Here is a 26,016-nt window from a genome sequence, read left to right on the forward strand (position 1 = left end):
CTGTGAAAAAACTGACAGTGGGAGAGACCACATGTATGTACAACAGTGTGTATATATGCATGTTTGTAAATTTATGCAAGTTTCTCGTCACACATGCCACAAAATGCCAGGGGAATATACCATGTTACTGTTGATGTTTCATGAAATATTTCAAATAAAAAACAAAAAATAAAACAACTTAAACAATCCCCACCTCATCCACCTATTCCTATACATGCGCGAGATCCTGTGGGTGTGGGTGTGTGTGTGATCTGCTGTCTCTGTTTTAAAAGGACATGCTGGTCACTAAAAGAAAAACATCCTGTGCGACAGAGGAATGAGGAAACATTCAAATCTCTCTACATGTTTCCTGATGCTGTTTGGAGAATTTGGAAGCAGCCTTGTTCCTCTCCGGAAACCAGGATGATCCAATCTTAAACTATCCTAACAATGAAAGGGCAGGGTGAGTCTCCAGGATTGCAGCTGCATGCCACAGACAACTCCACAGCCTCTTTCTGAAATGAATGTTTAGACTCATACCCTGTGAACTGGTCATTTATCATGATGACGGATCACAGGGTAAGACCATTTCTCTCCCTGATGCCTAACGGCTGATTCACAGCAACACTCATATTCACCACACACTTGCGTCCTCCTCAGAATACACTCACTTCCTGTCCAGCAGCTCAACTTCCAGCTGGCAGCACAGAAGGAGAAGTAGTAAAAAGGCTTATGAACACCTTCAAAGAAAGTACAGATCGAATTTTCCCACCAGAGGTTCCTGGAGGCTACAAAGAGGCCAAAATGTGGTCATTCACACATCCATGTAACAAAGAAGAACTGACTCATTGTTGGGACATAATTGCCTGGAACACGACAGCCTTTTGTTGACTTTGTGATTCAGACAATTTACTGAGATGAAGGGCTTTTATACTTCCTCTTTTGCATTACCATTTTTGATTGCTGATTTCAAACACTCGGTTGTTAGTGTTGAGTTTCAAACTGTAAGGCTAAAAAACAGATGGGTGAAAACTGAAGCAAAAATCCAGAGCTGATCTTACTCTAGTCCGGAGTAATGCCACTGTAACAAGTTCTGCATCTGTGAGAATGCAGGCGTGGGACTGGGCCACTAACTTATTAAAATAAAATTAAAAGATTGTGACTTATTGAAATGAGATCATCAGGACAAAATAATTACTCTTGCGTTCATTTCACCAAGAAGCTTCTGTTTGGTTACTTGTTATAAATAAAGCACATCCCTTTTTTTCATAAAAGATGCATTCATTTATTTATTTTTTGCTTTGTAAAAGACCAAACTCACACACCATTTTCAGCTTGAGCCAATACAACTAAAACTTTTAGTAGGTAGGACAGGATGAAGGAAAGGTGAAGTGAAAGTTTGTTTAAAGGCACCCAAACAGGACATGAACAGCATTAGCGTTGCAACGAGAGTCAACGTAAAGTGAAATAAATTCAGTGACTGTACAGTAATGGCAGCAATGATGGTCAGCATCATGACATAGTCTCGCATTTGGTTGATTGACAGCACGGCAAATTGATTAGAGGGTCATCTAGGCTTGAGCGTGGAATGACCACTAGTAGGGCTGGGCGATATATCGAGTTTTTTAAAAATATCGATATATTTTCATACGAGATATAAGATGTGACAATATCGTTTATATCGATATAGTCTATGTGTTATAATTATACTTGTGGAGCCGCAGGTTTGCCTCTCTTTCGTCCACTTTTGTCTCTACGCAACGTTACTCGGCCTCGCCTCTCCTTCACTGAACCCAACTCCGCCTCCCCCATAGCTTCACCTGCAGGCAATGACAAGATGAAAGCGGAAAATCTCCGTTAGCGAGTTACCGTGCGTGGGGCTGGACAGCGTCAACGTGTTAGCGAGCTAACCGCGCTAACGAGCTAACCGCGCTAACGACATGCAGCCCGGAGGGGCTGCACGGCCTAAAATCCTTTCATTTTCTCAAAAATCGACAGTGCGTCTTATGTATGAATTCTGGTTGTGCTTACTGACCGCGAACCGATTTTATGTGGGACACAGCGCTCGGCAATCTATCAAAAAATGTTTTAATATGACTTTGCTAAGCTACGGAGCTACACCGCTTGATGGATTGTCGGAGGATTACGGCTACCGAGGAGGAGCCTCGTGGAGTGATACGTACTGTGTGTGTATAAGGACCACAAATGGCACCTGTTCAGAGACGTGGTGCAGCTTTGAAATCTGTCTCTTTGTTATTATGCTCAGCGTCTATTAGTTTACATTTTGACTGCACAATTGTGAGCTTTTTGTTATGCACAAAAACAACATTGTCTTCTTTTATTTATGGACCATGATTATTTAATAAATGCTGATAATTTATTTTTGAGTAATTTCTTCATGTACATCTACGCTGTATGTAAATAAAAGTGCCCGTGTGACATCTGGGACACAGTGTGACTAAGAACTCTCTTTTAGTTCTTAACTTATGGCTTTAAAAAAAAAAAATCGAGATATATATCTTATATCGCCATCCAGCTAAAAAATATCGAGATATGAATTTTGGGTCATATCGCCCAGCCCTAACCACTAGCAACCAACCAACTGCAGCGACAAGGGAACCTTGGAAAGGATTTTCAGGTGTTTGCAGCTGCTTGTGTCTCCAAGGCCCCTAAGTCAGCCCGTATTTGGTGGCATCCAATACTTGGCTGTAAATTTCAGCTCTCTGTCACTCGACAGCTGTGTGGTCCTTTCTTAATGTCCGTCTGCACCATAGACATTATCATTGATATTACTGAAACTTTAAAATGTAACATCTTGTGATAACAGAAGAGGACTCTCTGCAGCAACATCTTAGCAAAGCTCAAGCTGGTGCCTTTGTGAAATGGGCTTCACTTCTTTATTTAAATATATTTGTTTTCCATTTTAATTAAATTTAAAGAAAAGTTTAAAGCATGAATTTCTATGGGAAAATCAGCTGCATGTTTATTAAATTAAGAAATAAAAGAAAAACTTTTATTAACAATATTGAACACAGTAGTCATGATTATGATTGTTGCTGTAATCTGCAACCTTACGGAGGGGTACTATCCAAATTGTTTAAACTGTGTGTCACAACAATACAAATCACCAAAGATCTATGCTTTTTCTAGGTTGGCTTAAAAAGTAACAACAACAACAACAACAACTACTCGTCCCTAGTGTGTGCAAGTTGGCCACGCATGCATCCAAAAGAGGGTATATCCCCACCCTAAAACAGACAGCAAGTGAACCTATGACCTGACGGGTGTTTGATGGTCAAGCTCGTGTGTATGTCGAGCGCATGGGGTTAATTCACTCTGTCTCACTAAATTAATAACAGATGGAGACACAATCAGCTGTTTCTTTATCCCGTCGTGCAGGATTTCCTGTTTCCAGCACATTTCTGGCATGCTAAATACAATAGAGCTTTTTGTGGAATCATACACACACACGCAGACGCCACCTGTCAACTCCACATGTGATGGCTCAGTTAAGAACAGATAAGAAGCAGGTGTAACAACATACTCGTTGTCTTAACGCTCTAGACACGGCTACCTGGAAATGAAGACATTATAGAGAAAAGTGTCTGCTGTCCCTTTCACCTCCGTGGCATTTCATATTAACGAGCAAGTATTTGAACGCTTTGGAAGACTCTGGAACAAAGTCTTTCCCCTAGAGATCAATTGAATGAACTGTGCTTCTAGCATCATCATCAGCATCACTCACCATCCTCATTCATGTTTTAAAGAGAGGGCAGAGAGAGACTTTACAAAGGAAAGGGAGGAGAAGGAGTAACAGCTGAGAGCTCTTAATGGTAAATGGTAAATGGCCTGTATTTATATAGCGCTTTTCTAGTCCCTAAGGACCCCAAAGCGCTTTACATATCCAGTCATCCACCCATTCACGCACACATTCACACACTGGTGATGGCAAGCTACATTGTAGCCACAGCCACCCTGGGGCGCACTGACAGAGGCGAGGCTGCCGGACACTGGCGCCACCGGGCCCTCTGACCACCACCAGTAGGCAACGGGTGAAGTGTCTTGCCCAAGGACACAACGACCGAGACTGTCCAAGCCGGGGCTCGAACCGGCAACCTTCCGATTACAAGGCGAACTCCCAACTCTTGAGCCACGATCGCCCCCATGTCATAAAGGTGAGGACATTCAGTGCTGTTCAGGGATAAAGCAAGTCTATAGCCAATTGGTGAAGCTATTCCTATTTTTCATGCGCTCAGATTTAAGGTAAGAATTCGGATAATCCTCAAAAAATTGAATCCAGTTTTCTAACACTCATGTAAATCTTAGTCCTTCTCTTTTTCAAAAAGGACAGATCTAAGTGTTCATATTTAAACTCACTGCCTGTCAGGGCTAAGTACAGACTCTTCTGGAGTAGATATCCATTTATAAATCTGTAGCGTGGCCTTCACTTTAAATTACCGAATGGACTGCATTACAGTCTTGTGAAAATCGCTCTTTATGTACAGCACTTTATCAGGTTGTCTAAATGCCTTTGTAGCCAGTGGATCTGCTTTAACCCTGTCACAAGCTGAGAGTTAAGTCAGTAACACTATTTAAGTGTTTTGTGGATGGACGATGTGGTTCTCTCTCTCTCTTTCATTCTCCCCTCTGTTACCAACGATGACCACGAAGCGGACGCAGGCCAACCTGTGGCAAGACAGGCCTCCTCAACATCTGGGTTTATCCTCGAGCTAAAACCAACAGGCTATATTTACCCGAGTCAAACACATTCAGAGGAGAAAGATGGAGCCTAGGACATAGCCTGTGCTGCTAAAAAGACCTCTTTTAAAGAAAGAAAGTGGCACATCTCATATATTTACACCCAGGCCTGTGATTATCTGATTCATTCTCTTCTCTGACAAGAAGACACAGATGGGTAAACAACACCTTAAGAGAATTTGACCACTGAGGGAATGAGAAAAAAAAGAGGAGGCAGTTTTCACAGATCAGCTGCCTTCCTAGAAGATGTTTTATCACTGCACAAGAGGCCATAAAGCAGAGACTCATTTCATGTGCACCTCCCTCTGTAAATCTCTGGCCTCCTGATACCATCATGAATGCTGACTTATGGACAAAACCCTTGAGGGAAAATACATCAAAGAGAGTGGAGGGGGGTGGGCTGTAATGCTGTCACTCATCTAATGCTATTTGATATTAAACTGTACACCTGAACTCTAACACAGAACAACCATTCAGCATGTGTTTATGCACAGTATCTAAACAACTTTCATTAGGTTTGCAAACAAGAGCTTGTTGCATACACAAAGATGCTGCTGAGTCCAATCTACATGTATATAAAATGATATATATACACATTCATGTATACAGAAATATATTTTCAGTTAGACAAAAACATGTTCATGCTGACTGCTCATAGAAACTGTGACTTAGCACACTGTAACCACAATATTACATAAAACTACACTACATTACATCATTATCAAATGAAATGCAATTTTCTGTCCTTTCTGTTGAACTCACACTTATTACACCCACACAATACCTCTACATTTCTGTCCTCCTCTCTCTCTTATTGCCTCTTACTATTCTACCTTATATGTACACACATCTGTATGTTACAGATTACTGCTCTGCAACTGTATTCTACCTTTAATTAAATCTAACTGTATTTTAATTGACTGCACTTTCATTAATTGTTTTAAATGTTCATACCTGGCATGCTTTGCCTGTGCATCCTTCCACACACACCCCCAATCCCCATGTACCTGCATCCACAAGGTGCCTGCTACATAAAGACTAAAACAATCTCTGTCCAGACATTTCAGCTTATTTGCATGCAGTGTAAACAAAAATGAAATTGATGGTTGCTTGTTGAAAACACTACAGAGGATATAGAGCAATGGCAAAAAGCCTAGAGATTTCTATATATGGATTCACAAAGTAAATACAGGGTGTAAAGGTGCTTTTAGACAAGACGCACTCTGAAACGCACTTTTTAAATGGCTCGCTTGGTTTGCTGCTGCGCTGAGCAAAAGAGCAACTCAGCTTTTAGACGCTTTACGCCAATACAAATGAGGCATCCAGCCCTCAGCAGCAGCAGGCAGGGAAGGCAAAATGGGAGAAGTGTTGACACCTGTTTCTGAGTTAACCCTGTAGCTTTATAGCAGGCCAGACCCCTGTCAGGTTGAACACTGCCGCTCATCTTATGACAGCTCGATACCACATTGGATTTGTGGTCTAGCTGCACATACTATCCATATGACCCTCACTGCACACTTAACTGCACTTCTTGTGCTTTTTCTCTTTTCTTTCTTCATTGGAGAAAACGTGGACTACAACTGAGTAAATATTGGCTTTGTTCAAGTTTTCCTTTGCTTACATTTAAAAGTTTCTAGCATTTGTGTTGAGGATATATACACATATATGTGTATTGGCCATTTATTTGTGGGTTGTTTCCCAACAAAGTAAAATATTTTGAATCTATGCAGAAGAAAAGACATTGTATAGAGGAAGTTTTTTGGAGATTTTGTTTGGTATTATATTACATTATTCATTTTTAAGTAACCAAAGAAATTAGCCTTTTATTTTGTTTGCATTGTTCTGTGACACTTAAAACTTTTGACTGATCTGAATTAGGGCTGCCACAAACGATTATTTTGATAGTCGACTAGTCACCGATTATTTTTGCGATTAGTCGACTAATCGGATCATCATCCATTGAACGTAAAACCTACAGCTTATTGCACCAGCGTGCATCTGTTCTTATATAACTATCATTAGCTTACAGCTTTAAGTGTTTAAGGTATGTGCTAACTAAAAATAAAGACAAGATGATAGTTTATTAAATTTTAATGAAATTTGCAGATTGTTTCGGTGAAATTTAATAAACTCCTTGCTATCTATAATATAACAGGACACCGGAGTATATTCTCGAGCATCTCACACTTCTGATAATCAGTTGTCTGCTTGACGTTTATTCAGCTGTGTAAAAACTGTAACTTTAATCTCAGCCAAACAGATTTACTCAGGAACAAATAAAATACTAAAAAAAGCCAAACAATAACATTTTTAAGTTATCTAAATGACTCATATGTCATGTTTAACCTGAGTAGCGAAAGACGGCGGTAGGTTTGAAAACGATTTGCTGGGAGTCCGGTGTTCTCACCGGCTCTAGTGAGCCTTGCCCCCGGCTAGCTATCGAGCTAGTGGGTAACAGACGTCTCCGAAAACGTCGGAGCGCTTTTGAAAATATGCGGTGTCTTGATAAACTGAGCAGATATTTGAGGTTTACACAGCTACGTTCTCGCCTGAAAATATGTTGAACGTTTATTTTGTGACCCAGAAAGAATAATAAGAGTAACATTAAAACTAAGTAGCTGCTGCCATTGTTGGAAACTGAGTTGGGCCGCGCTATGAATTCTGGGACAGAGCTGCTACTTCTTCTTCGGGGTTTAACGGCAGCTGGCATCCTTGTACATGCAGTGCTGCCATCTCCTGTTTCAGTCCGTTATTACACTCTTAAATCCTAGTACTTATTCCTGCGGCTTTTGTGATCTTACAAAGCTTCAAACGACGCGTCGACTATTAAATCAGTCGTCGACGATTTTGATAGTCGACGTAATCATGACTAGTCGACTAATCGTGGCAGCCCTAATCTGAATTAGGATTTAATTTTATAACATATACCCATGTTATTTATCTGACATACAACCGCATAATGTTTTACAGTACATTAATTGTAATGTTTAACTTCTGCCAGAAAATGAATAGTATTTAAATGAAAATTAACTTTAGGAGCAGAAACAAACCTTCAGGCTTGGAAAACACCATGATAAAGTCCAGTAACACTGTTCAAGGGTTTTTACCGAGATGATAAAAATGACCATGACAAGCCCTGGCAAATGGTAAATGAACTGGTTCTTGTATAATGCTTTTATACTTCAGCACGCAAAGAACCTTTATACAAAATGTATTCACATACATGTCTAAGTCCTTTCTATCCAACAGTCACATACATTCACGCATCAAGAGAAACTCAGAGTTTGTCTTGATGCGTGAATCAAGAGAAACTCAGAGCCAAGGATACTTTGGCATGCAGACTAGAAGAGCTAGAAATCGGACCACCGACCTTCAGATTAGTAGATGTCCTGAATAAATGGTGAAAGAAATGCACTTTTTTGATGGAAAAAGAGTTGATGTACAAATTGTTTTATCTGGAAGGTTTATTATTTCAAAAATAAGAAATCATCACCAAACACACACACACACACACACACACACACACACACACACACAAAACTACACCTTCGGTAAAACCACCTGTTGATCACAGTCAATTAATGCCCTCACCGCAAGCTGGGTGGAGGCTGTGATGTCAGGTGTGCTGACGTGCGCAGATCCATTCAGATTAACTGCCAGCACTGGTTTAACCTGTGTCACAGTGTCGGTTTATAAAGGCTATAAAAAGACTATGAGCAGAATGCAATTTGAAATACACTCCAATAAAGAACAGAAGACAGTAGCTAGCCCGAGTTCTAGTTAAAGACCCACTTTAAACACAAACTTATGCACATATGCAGCATCACTGTGGAACCTGACTTAGACCAGATGGCATCCATAGCCTCAAGGTTTGTGCTCCCTCTCTGTGACCTATCAGGATACACCCAGTGATTGTGATGGATGTCATGTACACAGTGAGCACACACAGTTATTCACTTCTATTAACCTCTATTTAACTAAGACGCCTTGAAGGATTAAAAAGAAACCTGGCAAGAGATTTTGCGTTCTAAAATTACAAACGGCAGGAGGACGGCCAAGGTGTCGCGGCTAGGAAAGAGAGCTACAACCATTGCTGATGCCAAAACGCAGCTTTTACTGGTGTTAAAAAAATAAAATAAATAAATCACGATCTTGGAAAGATTGCTTTGTTCCTCCCACAGATGACCACGACTGCATGGCCATGAGTACGTTCCTTGAAATCTTTGTCAAGAAAAAAAGGAAAAGGGGAAAATCAACAACTGATGAGTCACCTCTGCCAAGATAGAATGCTGTGATTCAACAAAATGTTTACAGGCGAAATAACTCAGGTGGCCCACATTCACCTCCCTTTGAAGACAGCAGTCTTTGTTCCTGCAGCTGCATGCAATGAAACACCAAAAATATGTAGCAGAAAATATAGGATGTCTTAAAAGATCACAGACTGAAAGCAAGAGTTATCTGCTACAAACTGACTCCTGTAGGCGCTTTGCAACAATCCTACATGGGTCATGAGTTATGAGGTCAACGCAAATTAACGTGATATCATTGCTTTAAGAGAAACAAAAACATGCTTAGATAGACACAAAAGACCATACAAGACTTTCCAAGCCCATGTCACACTCAGCGAAACGTATTTTAGATAAAATGCATGCAGGTGAAACACATGAATTCTTACAGCTGTATCAACATATTTTGATAGGAAAGGTGAAGTTTAAACAGTTAATGCTGTATGCAAAATGCAGCTTGCATACAGCTGTTGTTTAGTTGGTTCGTTGTCAGATTTCTGGTGATGGAGTGTTGCATCTGCTGACAATATTGAGCATATTATGCATGTGGTTGCTCTGTAGCTACATACATATAACGCCGTTAGGCAGAACGACAATGTCTATCTACACCACTGTATTCAACAAGGCAGCTTCCTCATAAGCATAAGCTTATGAGAATGCTGTTATTGGAAGACATAATTAATACATGGATATTTCAGAGTATCACTTTCCCCCCTATCAAATAACCCCAAAAAACAAATGACTGTAACTTTAAACTACAACGATTTTCAGCTCCAAGACAACAAACTTCAACGGCCTTTTTTCTGAAAAATCTCTTTCCTTACAAAAAACCCCAAACAAAACAACAACAACAAAAACAACAACACAGCTTTAGCTAAAAGTTGCTAATTCACTTTAGCTTCCTCATCCCCCTCATATTGTAAAGTTATTACTGAGGCATGTTCACAGAACAGAGACATCATTATCAAGTTACTACTCTGGTACATGAAAAGGGTCAGTTCACACCAGTGGCTGCATCCCCCTGTATACAGGTTCATAAAAGGTCCCTTAAGCAGCTCATCAAGAACATCTTTTGGTGTCACAGTTTTTGCATTTTAAAGTATACACATCTCCCAAACAGGCGGATATACAAATAATTCTAAAATAAGACTGAAGGTCGTTAATGCTTGCAATTTTTTTAACACAACTTCACCCATCTGGAGAAAAATGAAACCAAGTATAAATATTCCATGGCCACCTTTAAGCAGTATTACAAAGTGGAAGTGATTAGGAACCACAGCAACTCAGCCACAAAGTGGCAACCACAGTTGACAGTTACAGAGTGGGGTCACAGAGTGCTAAGAAGCATAGTGTGTGAAAGTCACCAACTCTCTGCTGACTCAATGAGTTTCACACCTCCTCTGGCATTAAGATCATAACTTCAACGCAAACACTTTGACAGTTGATTTGAATCTTTACAGAGCCTACGATGTAACCTACGTAAGTGGCTAGTGCTGTTGCCAGCATGCTTGCGCATCTGGTCATGTCCCCAGTGTTTTATACATGCCACAATAGAAACAAATAAACTTCTGGCTTGTTTTCCCCTCCTGGGTCCCTTCTCTTTAATGTGGGTATATTTTTTTTTTCTTCCCAGAGGCAAACATTTATCCCTCAAGTTTTTCCACTTCTTTGTACATCTCCTCAAATCCACTCCCATAGGTTTGCCAATTTCCCTTCAAGAACTTACTGACATGCATGAGTTCTTATATTGAGGCTATGACTGTTATCGTCTCAATGATAAATTCAAAAACTAAGGCTAAAAAGTAGGCAGAAATACATAAGACGAATCAGCTGTAATGAACAGCCCAGTCAGTCAATAGTTGCGGGCTGCATCAATTCAATATCCAGTTAAATTTCCAGAGAAGTGTACGCCAGGTTATGCATAGCGTAGGGTTTCAAAGGGGTTTGCAGCTAAGATGTACCTACAGCACTGTAAGCAATATTTAATTTTAATTTCTTAAAGCTTTCCCTCTTATATTTAACACAACCACACTTAATTGCCCCTTGGGGATAAATAAAGTCTCTCTGATTCTGACAATGGATGGACAAGCAACTGCTTTTATGCGTTGTCGTTAGCAACAACGATCACGTGGCTCCATCCGCTTGTTTATTTTCCACATAAACCTTTCACAATAAAGCTGAAGATCCTGTTGAGATTCTTCAAAATAAAATGAATCACGTGAAATATTATGCAGAGTGTTTACGGATGAGCAAAAAAGAGCCGCCAGGTTTCTTCATGCCAGTCGAGTTACCCAAGATTCACAGAATTTACAGAAAATGTAAAATTTTTGTGCTATATATCGTTGTAGGGACGATAAATGTCTTATATCGGGATATGAGATTTTGGTCATATTGCACAGCCCTACTCAAAAATCTGTCAAAAAATGTTTTAGTATGACTTTGGTAAGCTACGAAGCCGTACTGCTTGATGGATTGTCAGAGCATTATGGCTACTGTAATCAGGAGCCTCACAGACTCAGAGTAATCTGGGTCCAAAAAAGTCTGTCCTCTTCAGGTCCCAAAGTCAAGCGAGCACTGCGGCATCACTCAGAGTTAAAAACCGTCTAAATTCTTTCATCTTTAATAAAATGATGAGCTTTGCTGCTTTACTAGGTGTAACAATTAAGTTTAACATCCAGGCATCCATGAAAACAGAATGTATTAAATTTAATGGAGTTAGAAGTTAGAAGCAGGAAGTTAGCTCGCTAGTTTCCACATAAACATGATATACCATGTTCTGACTGAGATTTCCAAAAAAAATTAAAACATACAGCTCTGCTATCACTTCCAACATAAATGAAGACAGAAAACTAAAAAGCAGTGACGTTTGTAGGGTTACTGAAGTTTGGCTAGCTGCTATATAATGATGCGCTACGTGATCACTAGCGACACAGCTATGTTAGCATAACATAAACAGTGAAGCTGGAGGATGAATGCTAACCTTTTTTTTTCTTTTGCTCAACAGAAATTAATGTGAGGGTTCCTGAGGGTTGGGGACAAATGCAATCGCATGGCAGGATGCTGTAAACGGACCAAACGTCAGTCAGGAGAACAACTGAGATAATCCATCCACAATACGAGGTTAGTCATTAATATACTGCAACAACATGGGAATAGAGTAGCTGCAAGAGAATTCAACATTAATGAATCAGTGGTACGGAAGTGGCGTAAGCAAGAAGAATGAGTTGAGTAAAGTTTGTCTTATCTGACTGTTTTGTTCCGCTTAATGCGCCTTATAATCCAGTGCGCCTTATGATCCAAAAAATACGGTACCTTCAGGATGAACTAGAATGGGGGCCTCTGCTCACAGAAGTGTCTGACCTGACAAATTCCCAACAGCATCCTCCAAAATCTTGTAGAAAGATTTAAAAGCTTCTGTAGGTATTATGTGTAGGTGGCCCAATACATATTGAGTCCATATATTGTATGTTAGGTGTATTTTAATTATACAGTTTCATCAGGTTTGCATTCACCATTCAGTTTCTATTTATCTTATACTGCGAAGAGGGTACATAACTTTTGCTCAGTCGATAACTATAATGCATTTTGGATTCCCAGCTAAAGCAACTGCCTAATATTTTCCTTGACCAAAAATAGCCATTGTGCTTAGTTTGGCTTTTAATATGCAAGCTTTCCAAACACCCATGGAAAGGATGAAAACAATGGAAACACAGATCACTGAATGGCTGACTCTTGCAGCTCGGTGTACATCCACTGATCAAAAACTGTATTTACAATGAGGAAAACCATGTCGTTACTACAGTGAACAGCACAGGCAACATCCAATCCTGATTTCCCCTTAAACTGGACGTGAAATACAGGATTTCCCCAATAGTACAGCAAACAGTGGGCAGTACAGGATAACCAGGTTAAGGCATTGGCACATGATTCTCACATTTTCCTGGTAATCATTATTCCATTAGTTCCAGACGAGAGGCGACCACAGCAAATGATGCCTTGAATATGTGCAGTGCTGCCATGCTCTGCTGCTCTTGCCCGACAAAATCCATCATCCTCATACTCGACGTGTCGTTTTCTGAGGGCTTTGGGGGTGGAGGGGGTACAGCAGCAACACGGAGGATCTCAATGAAAGGGAGATGACACACACACTGAGGCATTATCATCTCCCATTCTGCGTACACACAATCGACTAAGCACACACACAGAAGCATGCATATCTACAATGCACTTACAAATCCTGCACACAGGTCCTCTGACAGCTGAGCGTCTGCATGCACACACACGCGTAAGCACAATCAATTAAAACGTGTTGCATACCCTTTCATGACAAACCACTTCCATCTACAACTAATGAACTCGTCTCCCCACCCCTCCTCCTTAAATATGCGGTGCAGCCAAAATATTTCCCATGCCGCTCATGCTGGATCCAATATCCAGCCAAGGCAACTTCCGTTTGTAGGAAAAACTACTCGAAATTCAAAGCTCGTCCAGGCTAACTAGCTGGCTCCCAAACAAAGCTCCCATTGTCTGGAACTTGTAGTTTTACCGTTTTTCTCTTGGCCCTCGCAACTGTGATTAACTCAGGTACGAAAAACTACAAATCCGAAGTCTGCAGAGCCCCATGAGCATGCGCACTGGCCCCTTAAGGATCGCGAAGGTTGTGGAATATTTTCTCCTTAATAATTTTTGCGTGCAGCGGCACATTTGAGAGTATGTATATACTTTGCTGAGAAGCTGGAGGTCAAAGTGGAGCACGGACCCGGTGAAAACGGCTCCTGGCGGGACTGAGAACCGCGACTGAGCCGTAGTAAAGAGGCTGCTCTCCGCATTGACTGAAGTTGGTCTGCTCGGCTCGGCTGCCTCTCCTCTCAATGTTTGCTTTGGCTCACTAACGTTCACTTCGCTCGCCACTTTTCAGCGCTTTTGAATATCCCCGGCTGCTCACCCAAAACTGCTCAGTGAAAACCAAGAGAGCACACACGGCTTACCTTTCGCTGCTCCAGGGTTTCCGCTCACTTCCAGCTCCGTTAAAATAATCCTCCAGACATTGTGGAAACAGCCGTTGCCCGACGGTCTGCTGCCTGTTCACCAAGTGAGACGTTGCCAAGAATTCTCAACCGAAACCACGGCGAAGCTGCGCCCGCACTCACTGCGCATGCGTAACTCCGACTGGCGCAAACTACTGATAGTAACACAGGGGGCGGCACGCTGCTGCTCCTGGAGCCGTGGAAACACGTAGTAAATACAAGTGGTAATACTGCAGAGTACAAGTATCATATTACAATAAGTAGAGTACAATAATCAGAACACCAAGTATTAATTTAATTTATTGTGCTTTTGTACGGTTTATTTATGAACGAAAACTATTCACGCTGTTATTTTGAAGGCAGAGTAGCACAAGTAAATTATTTTTATAGTATTGGCTTATACATTAGACCTATTGTTACAGATAACGATGGTGCCCTTTTTTCTTTCATTTACAAACTTCCATCTTATCCTAACCAATAATACTTAGTTATAATTTATTTGTTTATAATATGTTGTATGAATAATCTGAGTCTACAAAGTAAAAAATAAAAAACAGAATCTGAACTGGTTGAATAGTATCAAGAAGCAGAATGGAATATCCCCGTATTGTTATGTACTTGAGTGAATGTATTTTGTTTTATTTTGTTTCTTTTAAACTGTGGACAGAGCGTTTTACTGCACAACCCAATAAGTTTTTACTCAGTGTCATGTCAAGTTCACAAATAGGCCAATAGCACACCCTTGTGGTTGCTGATTTGAAATGCTGAGCGATTAACCTGAAATGAATAATAACTAAGTTAATGATATATAACTATTTGTTTGAAAGAATTTGGATATATTTATTTATTTTTATATTTATACTGTTGATTGATTTTCTTTCTTTTCCAGAGAGCTTTTTTTAAACAGTAAATCTCACTGTATATTTCAACTTTTTAAAATAAAGTTTTGAGATAATAACACAAAAATAACACATATTAAAAACTGCTTTATTTGAGACTGATATGAAGGCATGCCAGCTCGGACATCGCCCGGATCAGCAAGATCCGCCTCAAGTGTTGAGGACCCAGGGCACCCTGACGAGAAGTGGGCTACTGGAATAAGAAGGCATCGGTGGGCAAGACATGAAAATAGGGCATTGTTGGAATGCTACTACGCAAGTAACCCTGGTGGAAGGGGTTACATGAATAGGATGAGGGACCTATGGATTCTTCGATACCCAACATCCACAATGACGGCAGAAACAACTAGTAGCTCAGTGTTCCAACATTCGAAAGAAGGGACTGCTCTCACAGCTAGAGATTGACGAGGTACAACAAAATGCTAGGCAAGGAGGAGCAGGACGCCAGGTCAGGGGGGAGATATCATCACCCCCACCCGAGATTGGGTACAAAGCCCCAAGTGCGATAGGAGAAGGATCGTTGAGTGCGAGAGGAACTGACCTGAAAATAGGATCATGGCCAAGCTTGAAACCTGGATCCCCCGTAGCCGGTTACCAAGATTACGTGAAGTACCCTCAGAAGGTCTGCTAGATGATGTTAATGCAGCACTACGGACAATACCTACAACCACGATTACCGACACTAACAAGCTGATCTACAATACGGCAGCAGTGATCAGTGAGATGCTTGGCTACAAGTTGAACAGCCACAAGGGGCAGTACCCTCCATGGAGAAGGAGGCTAGAGGAAGATCAAGGTAGCACGGAGGGAGGTTAGCCAACTATCGGAGCTGCAGAAAGGTGCGATGAAGAAGGTGCCTAAGAAGTACAGCAAGCTGTCCATACCTGAGGCCTTGGAAACTGCCAAGCAATGATCACAGCCTTGGCCAGCGCTTGAGAGGTACACCAGAGAGATCGAAGGCAGGAGAATAAACCAGCTGTTCTCCACAGAACCAGCAAGGTGTACTCTCAGTGGCAGGGGAACAATATGAGAACAGCACCACCAAGGCTGGAGACGGACAATACTGGAAGAGCATATGGGAGAAGGACGCAACCCATAACGGCAATGCTCAGTGGCTAGTGGATCTGAGGGCAGACCACAGCGACCTCCCTGAACAGGGTCCAGTAACCATCACAGTGGCAGATATCCAAGAAAGGGTCTCCAGTATGAAGAGTTGGACAGCACCAGGCCCGACATGGTTCACGCCTACTGGCTAAAGAAGCTGACTGCACTCCACGAGCGCCTGGCAGCACAAATGAACCAGCTGCTAGTTGACGAGAGACACCGGACAGGCCGGACAGTCCTGATCCTCAAGGACCCCCAGAAGGGACCGGTCCCCTCCAACTACCGACCAATAACCTGTTGTCAGCCACCTCTGTACATGGATGACATCAAGCTGTATGCCAAGAGTGAACAAGACATCGATTCACTGATCCACACTACCAGGATATACAGCAATGACATTGGAATGTCTTCGGACTGGAGAAGTGTAGTCGGATGGTAACAAAGAGAGGGAAGGTAGTCAGAACTGAGGGGATTGAACTACCAGAAGGCAACATTGCAGACATAGAGGACAGTTACAAGTACCTGGGGATCCCGCAGGCAAATGGGAACCATGAAGAGGCCGCTAGAAAGCTGCAACCACCAAGTACCTGCAGAGGGTCAGGCAAGTCCTGAGGAGTCAGCTGAAGGTAAGAACAAGATCCGGGCATCAACACCTACGCCCTGCCCGTGATCAGGTACCCTGCTGGGGTAATAGGCTGGCCAAAGGAGGAGATAGAAGCCACTGACATAAAGACAAGAAAGCTCCTACCATGCATGGAGGGTTTCACCCCAAGTCCAGCACCCTGAGGCTGACGCAAGCGAAGGAGGGGGCCGGGGACTGGTGAGTGTCAGCACCACAGTCCAGGATGAGACAACAAACATCCAAGAATAATCAGAAATACACATCATGGAAGGACAGGCCCCTGCACGGTATGTACCACCGGCAGATAGAGGAGGTGGCTGATATCCAGAAATCCTACCAGTGGCTGGACAAAGCTGGACTGAAAGACAGCACAGAGGCACTAATCATGGCAGCACAAGAACAAGCTCTGAGTACAAGATCCATAGAGGCTGGGGTCTATCACACCAGGCAAGACCCCAGGTGCAGGCTGTGTAAAGATGCCCCAGAGACAATCCAGCACATAACAGCAGGGTGCAAGATGCTAGCAGGCAAGGCATACATGGAACGCCATAACCAAGTGGCCGGCATAGTGTACAGGAACATCTGTGCCGAGTATAACCTGGAAGTCCCGAGGTCAAAATGGGAGACGCCCCCAAGGGTGGTGGAGAATGACCGAGCTAAGATCCTGTGGGACTTCCAGATACAGACGGACAAAATGGTGGTGGCTAACCAACCGGACATAGTGGTGGTAGACAAACAGAAGAAGACGGCCGTAGTGATCGATGTAGCGGTTCCGTACTATAAGAGAACACGAGAAGCTCGAGAATACCAAGGGCTCAGAGAAGAGCTCAGAATGTGGAGGGTGAAGGTAACGGTGGTCCCGTGGTAATCGGAGCACTAGGTGCGGTGACTCCCAACTAGGCGAGTGGCTCCAGCAGATCCCGGGAACAACATCGGAGATCTCTGTCCAGAAGAGCGCAGTCCTAGGAACAGCTAAGATACTGCGCAGGACCCTCAAGCTCCCAGGCCTCTGGTAGAGGACCCGAGCTTGAAGGATAGACCGCCCACAGGGGCGAGCGGGATAATTATTAATTGAAATGATATATTATAATATTATAATTATTATATATATATGTAGTTGGTGTATATATATTAAGTCAACTCACTACTCTGTGTGTGGTTTCAATAACTGTGATGTGTGTGTGTGTGTGTGTAAAATATAAAGCCCCTTGAGTCGACTGTTGTTGTAATTTGTTGAAATGAATCACCACCTCCTTACCCACCACCTCCTTAATTGAATTGCATTGTTACATGACATGAAGTGTTTGTATTGTAACACTGACTCTGAGCTTTGTAAATCATTGCTAATAATGTCTGTGTATCATATGCCATATATTCCATGTGCCTATATTTTGTCAATACAAACAATTGCAGTAAGAAACATAGTTTTAAAAATATCTATATATAGCAAATATTATCACTCCAACCTTCAGATTGGTTTATTGACCTTAAAGGAGAGGTCAAAGGTCAAATGTGACATACCAGACTTTTAGGAGTCATATTTTTGAAGTTATAAAGCTTTTTATCAATTTTGATGAATAAATCTTTCAGTTGACCTTGAAAACCTTGGTGGATTCAGCTCAAATTTTAATGGATTGTTAACATGACCCCACTCTACACTCTACAAAGTTTTATCAGAATTCATCCAAAACTTTTTGAGCCATTACCTCGTCGGCGGGGTTGATAATGAAAATATAGGATGTGAATTTTCCAGCAAGTCAAATACATAATGTGACAAAAAAAAAACCTTCTAATAAGATGTAAGAATAAACCACAGCATGCAACCTAAGCACTGATAAAGAGTGGAGTTTGACGCACAGGAGGGTGTTGCTAAAAGGATGGCAAGGACACCACACAAAAGCCTTGAATTCAAAGCGGCAATGAAGGGTGGAGAGTAATAAAAGAAGTGGGGCGAAAGAACTTGAAGAAAGATGGACTAGAGAGTTTGATCCCCTTCTGAATAAGACACTCCATTCAAGACTTTCTGTTTCACTAACTGCGCACCAGGGGTCAGTATAGCTCAACAATTAATGGGCGTGAACACTATTGTTTAAAAAGACATTATTTTATTGCTTTTTCTTTTTTTCTTTTTTTGCATTGTACTGCTATTCTGGTCTTATTTTTAGATCAAATAAAAAGACCTTCAGCTACTGCTTTCTGAATTTTAATAGGCTAAATAAAATAAGTAATGCTTTATAATCCGTGATTTTATGGCCTATGAGACAAATACCAGCTGCCACTGGTGCTTAAAAATCACACATTAAAAGCAATGGAGCAGGACAATGGGAATCAGGGGGCTACCAGTTGGGTTAAAAATGCCTCTTTTGTGTCGTGTTATCAACTAGAGCCTAAAAATATCCTTTCCTATTTTCAGCTCCAAAATCTTATTATTGCATTATATTATAATATATAATATTTTACATTATTTGAATTGTAATCTGGTTGTTTTAAGTGGACAGTAGGCCACAGTATATTAAAGGATAATGCTAATAATGTACTGTACAGCCAGCCGTTTCCCGATGATTGTAATAATGTTAATTATTTAGTTATATCAGCCGCCAGAATGATGTAGGTCAGCTGGAGAGCACGCAAACACTACATTACCCAGGGTGCACTTGCACACCAACACAGTCCAGTCCCGTTCCAACAGACTGCGGTGTCTTACACTCTCCGCCCTGCACAGTGAGCTTCACCCTGATCTGCGCACAGGCGATGGGATCGCGGGCGTGGACCTGTTACCTGCTGCAGCCATCCCTATGATTAGAGAATCGGTGACGGGGGAAGCGCTCGCTTCAGCGTACGTGAACGGCACTCCGGCATATTTGAATGCAAAGTCAGCCCACAGACTGACAGCTCGGAGCTCGAAATATTTTGTCTGTTTGGTGTGTGTGTGTGTGGAGGGGGAAGAGAGAAAAGCCTTTTTGAATACAGTGGAGCTCCAGACAGCTGGCTGAACGCAGACTCCCTGAGCGCTTTGTCAATCTGACGCCAAATTGTGAGGACCTCGATGGGCCCCTTTACTTGGATGTAAACCGTACGCCCATGCGACGATGTCAGTGGATGTTGCTGGCTTCACTTTCCAGGTTAGGTTACAGTAATTGTTTACGTATTAAAATTAAGCCATTTTAAGGCGGAACACGCGAGAGGCACCTGGATACGCTGCACCATTTTACACACAGGATTTTATTATTGTTATTATTATGATCATTAATATTAGTGGGATACAGATGTGTCTTGATAGAGGAAAAATGGAGACAGTGGATTTGTTCATCTCGTCCTCGGATAGCCTGTAGAGCTGTTATACCGCAATGCCTCCATGCAAACCTTATGTGACGGTTTCCGTCTCCGCTGAAGAAGTGGCGGACATTTAAAGCTCACACCTTCCTTACGCCGCTATAGATTCGGCGATCGTGCGCGGTAACAGGGCAACGGGATAATGATAAACGCTGGCATTTCTTTCCCGTCACCAGTGAGGAAGAATTTCTTGTCCAAACCGACGCTCGTCACCATCACCAATGCAGCCCAGCAGAGGCGATTAAATCAGGCCGCTGCACAGAGACGGAGGCGGGTTTGTTATGCTCAGACTTGGCTGGATGCTGAACATGGTGCCACTTTCTCAGCTCTGTATTGACTACCTGTCGCCCAGCCACCGGCTCATTTCACTAATTGCCCAGCTGTCTTAAAATGGACGAGGCTTTTCTGATGAAGGCTATTCAGGGACACTGAACCGGCTCTTGAGTGGCCATGCGTGTAGGATTTAGCTTGGACCGGCTTGTCTGGATGTAGGGCGCATATCCGCGGATATTCCCAAACACAGAAGAGAAAACAGCCTATATTCATGGAGATGGCAGGCAGTGGAGGTGCATCTATACGGGGCTGGATGAGAAATAATGAGGACCTCTGCGCAGAGGATTTCACTCAGCTCATACACCCACAGCAGTTTGCCTAAGAGTCTATACAAGGAACATGTCTGGCAACCATCAGAGGTCATTCGGGCAAATAAATCAAAATTCTAACAAAATTATGAGCTCAGATTGTAAATGCTGGATTTTTACTGGATGGATTTAATTCACAGCTTATTAGCTGATCAGACATCTCTCTGATTATGCTCCTTCACAGATAAATACGCTCTCCTGAGCCAGCTTCTTCTTCTTCTTTTTTTCACAAGACAGTTTTGAAAACAATCAGTTTTTTGGGGCATGGGGTTAGGATCCATTCTGTTTGACGTAATGTACGTTATCCCTGAATAAACTTGCCTTTGGGAATTCATGTTACTTCCACACTTTGTGCCAACAGCACAGCAGCAGCCGGTGACAGGATTTAGGATTTGGCACAGTTTCAGCAGCGATATGTGGTGATGGGGGAGAGCAGTCGCTGCTCTCTGACCCACTGATTCCCCTCACCCCTCCTCCGGTGGTCGAGGGCAGCTCATCTCAGTCAATGGGCCCTGTATGGATTTTGTGCCTGAGTTGTTCGAGGGCAGGCCAACAGTGTCAAACAGCAGTCAGGCTGCCATGAACCCATACGACAGAGCGAGCAGCACAGCGGCCCCCCTGTCCTGCACCAGCTGTGGGGGCTGTTGCTCACCCCCTCCCCCTTGCCTCATTCCCCCTGGGCCCCCTTCCTCTACTACCTCTTCCTCTTCCATGCCCCCAAACATGACCCCTGCGCCACCAATGTTTCCTGCCCCAGTCGTGCAGGTGGAGAATGGTAGCAGCTGGAACTCCTCCACCATCTCCTCCTCTGGCTCCCCAGACTCCCACTCTGGTCATCGAGGTGGGGCAAACAACCCTTACTGGACGGCGGTGTTTGACTATGAGGCCACAGCTGATGAAGAGTTAACCCTGCGGCGTGGGGACCTTCTTGAGGTTCTCTCCAAGGACTCTAAGGTGTCTGGAGATGAGGGCTGGTGGACGGGCAAAATCCAGGACAAGGTGGGTATCTTTCCAAGCAACTATGTCACAAGGGGAGACACTCCCAATTACCAGCAGCTGACTTCAGGAGGACTGGTGGCAGGTGGGGTGGGTGATTGTCCGTTGGAGATTGACTTTTCAGAACTGCTCCTGGAGGAGGTGATAGGAGCTGGTGGATTTGGAAAAGTGTACAAAGGAGTGTGGCGGGGAGAGGAAGTAGCCGTTAAGGCTGCCAGGCAGGACCCAGATGAGGATATCAGTGTCACAGCAGAGAGCGTGCGGCAGGAGGCCAGGCTGTTCTGGATGCTCCGGCACGCCAACATTATCGCGCTCCGTGGAGTCTGCCTGAAGGAGCCCAACTTGTGCTTGGTGATGGAGTATGCTCGAGGGGGGGCTCTAAACCGAGCCTTGGCTGGGAAGAAGGTCCCCCCGAGAGTTTTGGTGAACTGGGCCGTCCAGATTGCAACGGGGATGGACTATCTGCACAACCAGGCGTTCGTACCCATCATCCACAGAGACCTCAAGTCGAGTAATAGTGAGTACTTCAAAGTCTTTTATCTTCTCTGTAATCAAACAAAGATACTAAAACACATTTCAAATGTGTAGTTGTTGGAAAAAAGGTTTTGATGTAATGTACGTGTACTGAGACAGAAGAATAGAGCAGAACTCAATGGTGGATAAACATTTTAAATTGTTATGATGTGAGATCAGCAGGAGGAGTTTGCTCAGCTGTTGTGTTATCATGCAGCTCAAGGTGACTGGTTATTTAGATTATGTTGACATTATGATGAGATATTGTTTGCAGTACTGCAACCTTCAAGCTGACCTTTGTGTATGCTGGAGTTAGGATACACACAACCTTACATAGTTCTTCTGTTTAGCTCCTCCGTTTAATATACACACACTTGAGTTATAGGTCAAATCTACTTTAATCTAACACAAAGTCACACAGAATTGCTCATTTATTATTATTATTATTATTATTATCATTATCATTATTATTATTATTATTATTATTATTATTATTCGAGATGTTTGAAACAGGTGTTCCACTTCATTCAGTTGTAAGTAGTGGCAATAGAGGATTTTAAACAAAAAGCTGACTATATTATCATCAATTTGCCTAAGGTTTTGTTTCCTCCCTAAATTTGTATGCATGGCATTTTGGAAGATTCAATTTAGTGAACTAATTACAACTTTACTTTGATAATGACTGACTCAAGGCAAGAATAATGTGATTGATGCAGTCACAATCTATTGATCGCCGTATCAGGGGCATATTATAATACGAACAGCATATGCAGGACTCATCCAGTGTGCATCACAGTGTTTTACTAGAGAGGAGAACACATGGCACCTTTTTCTTTTTAAGAGCAAAGACGGGTGAACTAGTCTCTAATCTGAGCAAGCTATCCATCTCTGCACATGAATATGCAAAAGTCAAGATTTTTGTTGCTGAAAGCTTTCATTGACCAGTGGTGTTTGATCATCAGGTCATATAAAGAGCAGGAAAAGAAATAAAAGCAAGATGGGATTTGCAGAAATACACTGGTTAATAATTAACTACTGTCTGAAGATGATTATCTGTATGTGCAGGCGATGACCAGAAAGCAGAATTCATGGTCTGAATTAATATATTTTATACATTTTTATTTGGTAGGGACGCTTCCTTAACATAGTTCCAATACAGAGCATGAGTGTTTATAGCTAGTTCTAATTTCTATTCATTGTCTCTGGATGGAGTTTTGCATCTGCAGTACACAACTATAGTTTCACTGTGATCAATTGTATAAAACCACAATTGGAAAAACCTAACAGATTATCTGGGTTCCTAGACTGTAGAACAATAAACGGGAAGGACTTAGCTTAACATGATGACTGAAATCAGGTGGAAATGGCTAGCTGGTCCAAGCTAAATCAGCCTATCAGGACCTCCAAGTACACACCAAATAATCATAACATTTAAACCATCTACCTAGTAGTGCTGTGCTATACTCATAGCTGGACTGGCCATCGGGCATACCGGGCATTTGCCCGGGGGGCTGATGGTGATTTTTCGTTTTTATGGGCCGATGATTTTTTTAAAATTTTTTTTTATAACAGTATAAACAATGAAAGGTCGTGAATTGGCCAGATGCTGGCAGATGTGTAAAAATAACTCAGTTGTTTGGTGGTGGCTATGGTGGAGCTGCCACAAGAGGCCAGGTGGATGAGAGAAAGGGAAGGCAGGAGGAGCAGAGACCCGCCCATCCGAGTGTCAGGTGAACTGAACTTCAGGTAAGAAGTTATGACCTGCAGTCTATCTGGATCAGATATAAACCAAGTTTAGGTGGAGTTTATTTTCGTTATGCTGAGTTTTTACCGTCAGTTACAATAACTCGTACTGCGTACTAGCTAGCATGACGGAGTTTCTACAGCTGGGTGGGTGCTATGATGTTACTGATAGTGAACTTTATTTTACTCATAAGGTTAGTTAGTAGAGTTGCCAACCATGCCGTAAAAAACGGAATCGTCGTGCATTCAGAGAAAATATTATGCATTTCGTATTGAGGTGAAAAGGAACACAGTTTGTCCCGTACTTCAGCTACGATGGAAAAAGACACAAAGCTGGAGTTTTTCTCTGTCTTTACGCTGTCAGCTGTCTCTTCTTCTCTCATTCAATCGTGAAACTGATCAATGATCAGCTGATCGTCTCTCTTGCTTGTTTATCGCCCACTTTGTGCCAGAAAGAGGAAACCAGCGGATGTCGTGCTAAACAACAGCAGCACGTTTAAGCTTGATCAGCTGTTGTTGGAATTTATTTAATATTAATTTCTAGTATCAGCTGATGTTTGCTGGAGCCACAGCCGTAAAAGCTGCTGGTCATGATGTCGGTTTGGTTATCTGGTGAGAGGGAAACATGAAGATGAAATCAGGAGATGTCCTTACTGAATCATCAGAGCTGAACAGGTGATGGAGAAACAGGTTTACCTTTTAGGTGACATGAGTGAGTTGAAGGGAAATTATGAACTGTTTCTGAGAGACAAATAACACCAGGATCCTTTTCTAAGTAGCTGACAGCTGGTAACTGTGCAGGGGCAGGTCTAGCAAAGCTTTGCCAGAGGGGCCAGGTAGGGCATTAACAGGGAGAGGGGGGCACAAATAAAATACTTTTCCTTCTTATTCTCATTTAAAATATCTAGCTTTTATTAAATAATTATCTGAATCTTACAACCAAAGTTTTTATCTGATGTACAACGTATAGAAATCATACATATACCAACAAGACAGTGTACATCACTGTCACAACAGCGTTTGTTTTCATTCAAAGGCTTTATGGTTTTTCCTATAATACCTGGTGGGCCGGTTTCTAGTCAAAATGACCGATTTTTTTTGTCCCAGTCCATCCCTGGCTATACTGCAGATTTCGATATAGATCAGATAATAAGTAAATGCAGTTCAGTATTGCTGATATCAATACTGATACTTTTACAGCATAAAGGTAACTTATGTTGGAGATCACAGTGTGTGATATTTGGATCGATCTGCCTTGTATCTACTACCTTGTATTGTGTACATTCACCTCAGGGGTGTCCTCAGGTGTCTGTCACTGTGTCACTGGCAGCAGATTCTTTGGGTCCTGTGGGTTGCACTGTGGCACCAAAATCGACCTGTAGCATCTTCCAGATTCTCAGTGGGATTGAAATTGTAAGACTCAGTGACAGAGATGGTTCCTGAGCACTTTTGTTTTGTGTATGTAGGCTGATGTTGTGGCAATGTCTAGGTACATGTGTATTAATGAGAAGATCAATGTTATTCACTTAAATTGCCTTGCGTTTTGTGGCTGTGGCTCATCATCATACGGAAGCTTGTTTCAGACTCTAACAGATTGTACAGATGGCAAAAATTTGCCATCTTTACAATAAAATGTCAGGTTTGAGTTATTTTTCTCAGACATTTAAGTAACTAAGTCATAACTTGACTTATGTAGGGCAAAAATGTTTCTTTTAGTAGATGAAACAAGCTTCCACGTTGTTATCATCAGCAGAAACCAGTAATTTACAGTATTTCAGAAGAGAAGAGAAAGAAACACTTTAGACTGGTGAGAAATAAACACTTGCAGAGCAGCACACCGTGCTGTGCTGCTGTGTTAAATGGTTGTCCCACATTGAATATTGACATGTTTACAGTCTATATGTCAGATTTGTGGTCACAGCTATTGCAGTCAGGGCTGCCCTGTGTGCAATCCTCCGGGGCAAATGAGCCCTCTCCCAGTCACTGCAGAAATGTGATCATAAAGGTGTCATCACTGGATTCCAGTATTTGATGTGAGGTTTTGGGAATGATGACACTAGCGGAGAAACTTAAATTGATCCCAGCAGGGAGGCTTTAGTCCTGGTCTCACTTTAC

General features: G+C 42.3%; 2 protein-coding genes across 3 annotated transcripts in view; one reads left to right on the plus strand and one right to left on the minus strand.

Annotated features, from left to right (window-relative positions):
• Positions 1 to 14,186, minus strand: part of sipa1l3 (signal-induced proliferation-associated 1 like 3) — an 87,783-nt gene extending 73,597 nt beyond the window's left edge. For both annotated transcript variants that reach the window (XM_005929990.3, XM_005929988.3), the window contains exon 1: positions 14,012 to 14,186. The gene's annotated coding sequence lies outside the window, so the exon portion shown is untranslated. The remainder of the gene's footprint in view (positions 1 to 14,011) is intronic.
• Positions 14,187 to 19,341: 5,155 nt separating this feature from the next.
• Positions 19,342 to 26,016, plus strand: part of map3k10 (mitogen-activated protein kinase kinase kinase 10) — a 45,245-nt gene continuing 38,570 nt past the window's right edge. The window contains exon 1 of the mRNA XM_005929987.3: positions 19,342 to 22,162. Coding sequence (XP_005930049.1) covers positions 21,166 to 22,162 — 997 coding nt within the window. The 5' untranslated portion in view covers positions 19,342 to 21,165. The remainder of the gene's footprint in view (positions 22,163 to 26,016) is intronic.

Source organism: Haplochromis burtoni, unplaced genomic scaffold, assembly GCF_018398535.1.
Source record: "Haplochromis burtoni strain Fernald_Lab_line unplaced genomic scaffold, NCSU_Asbu1 Contig_128, whole genome shotgun sequence".
Taxonomy (NCBI): Eukaryota; Metazoa; Chordata; class Actinopteri; order Cichliformes; family Cichlidae; genus Haplochromis; species Haplochromis burtoni.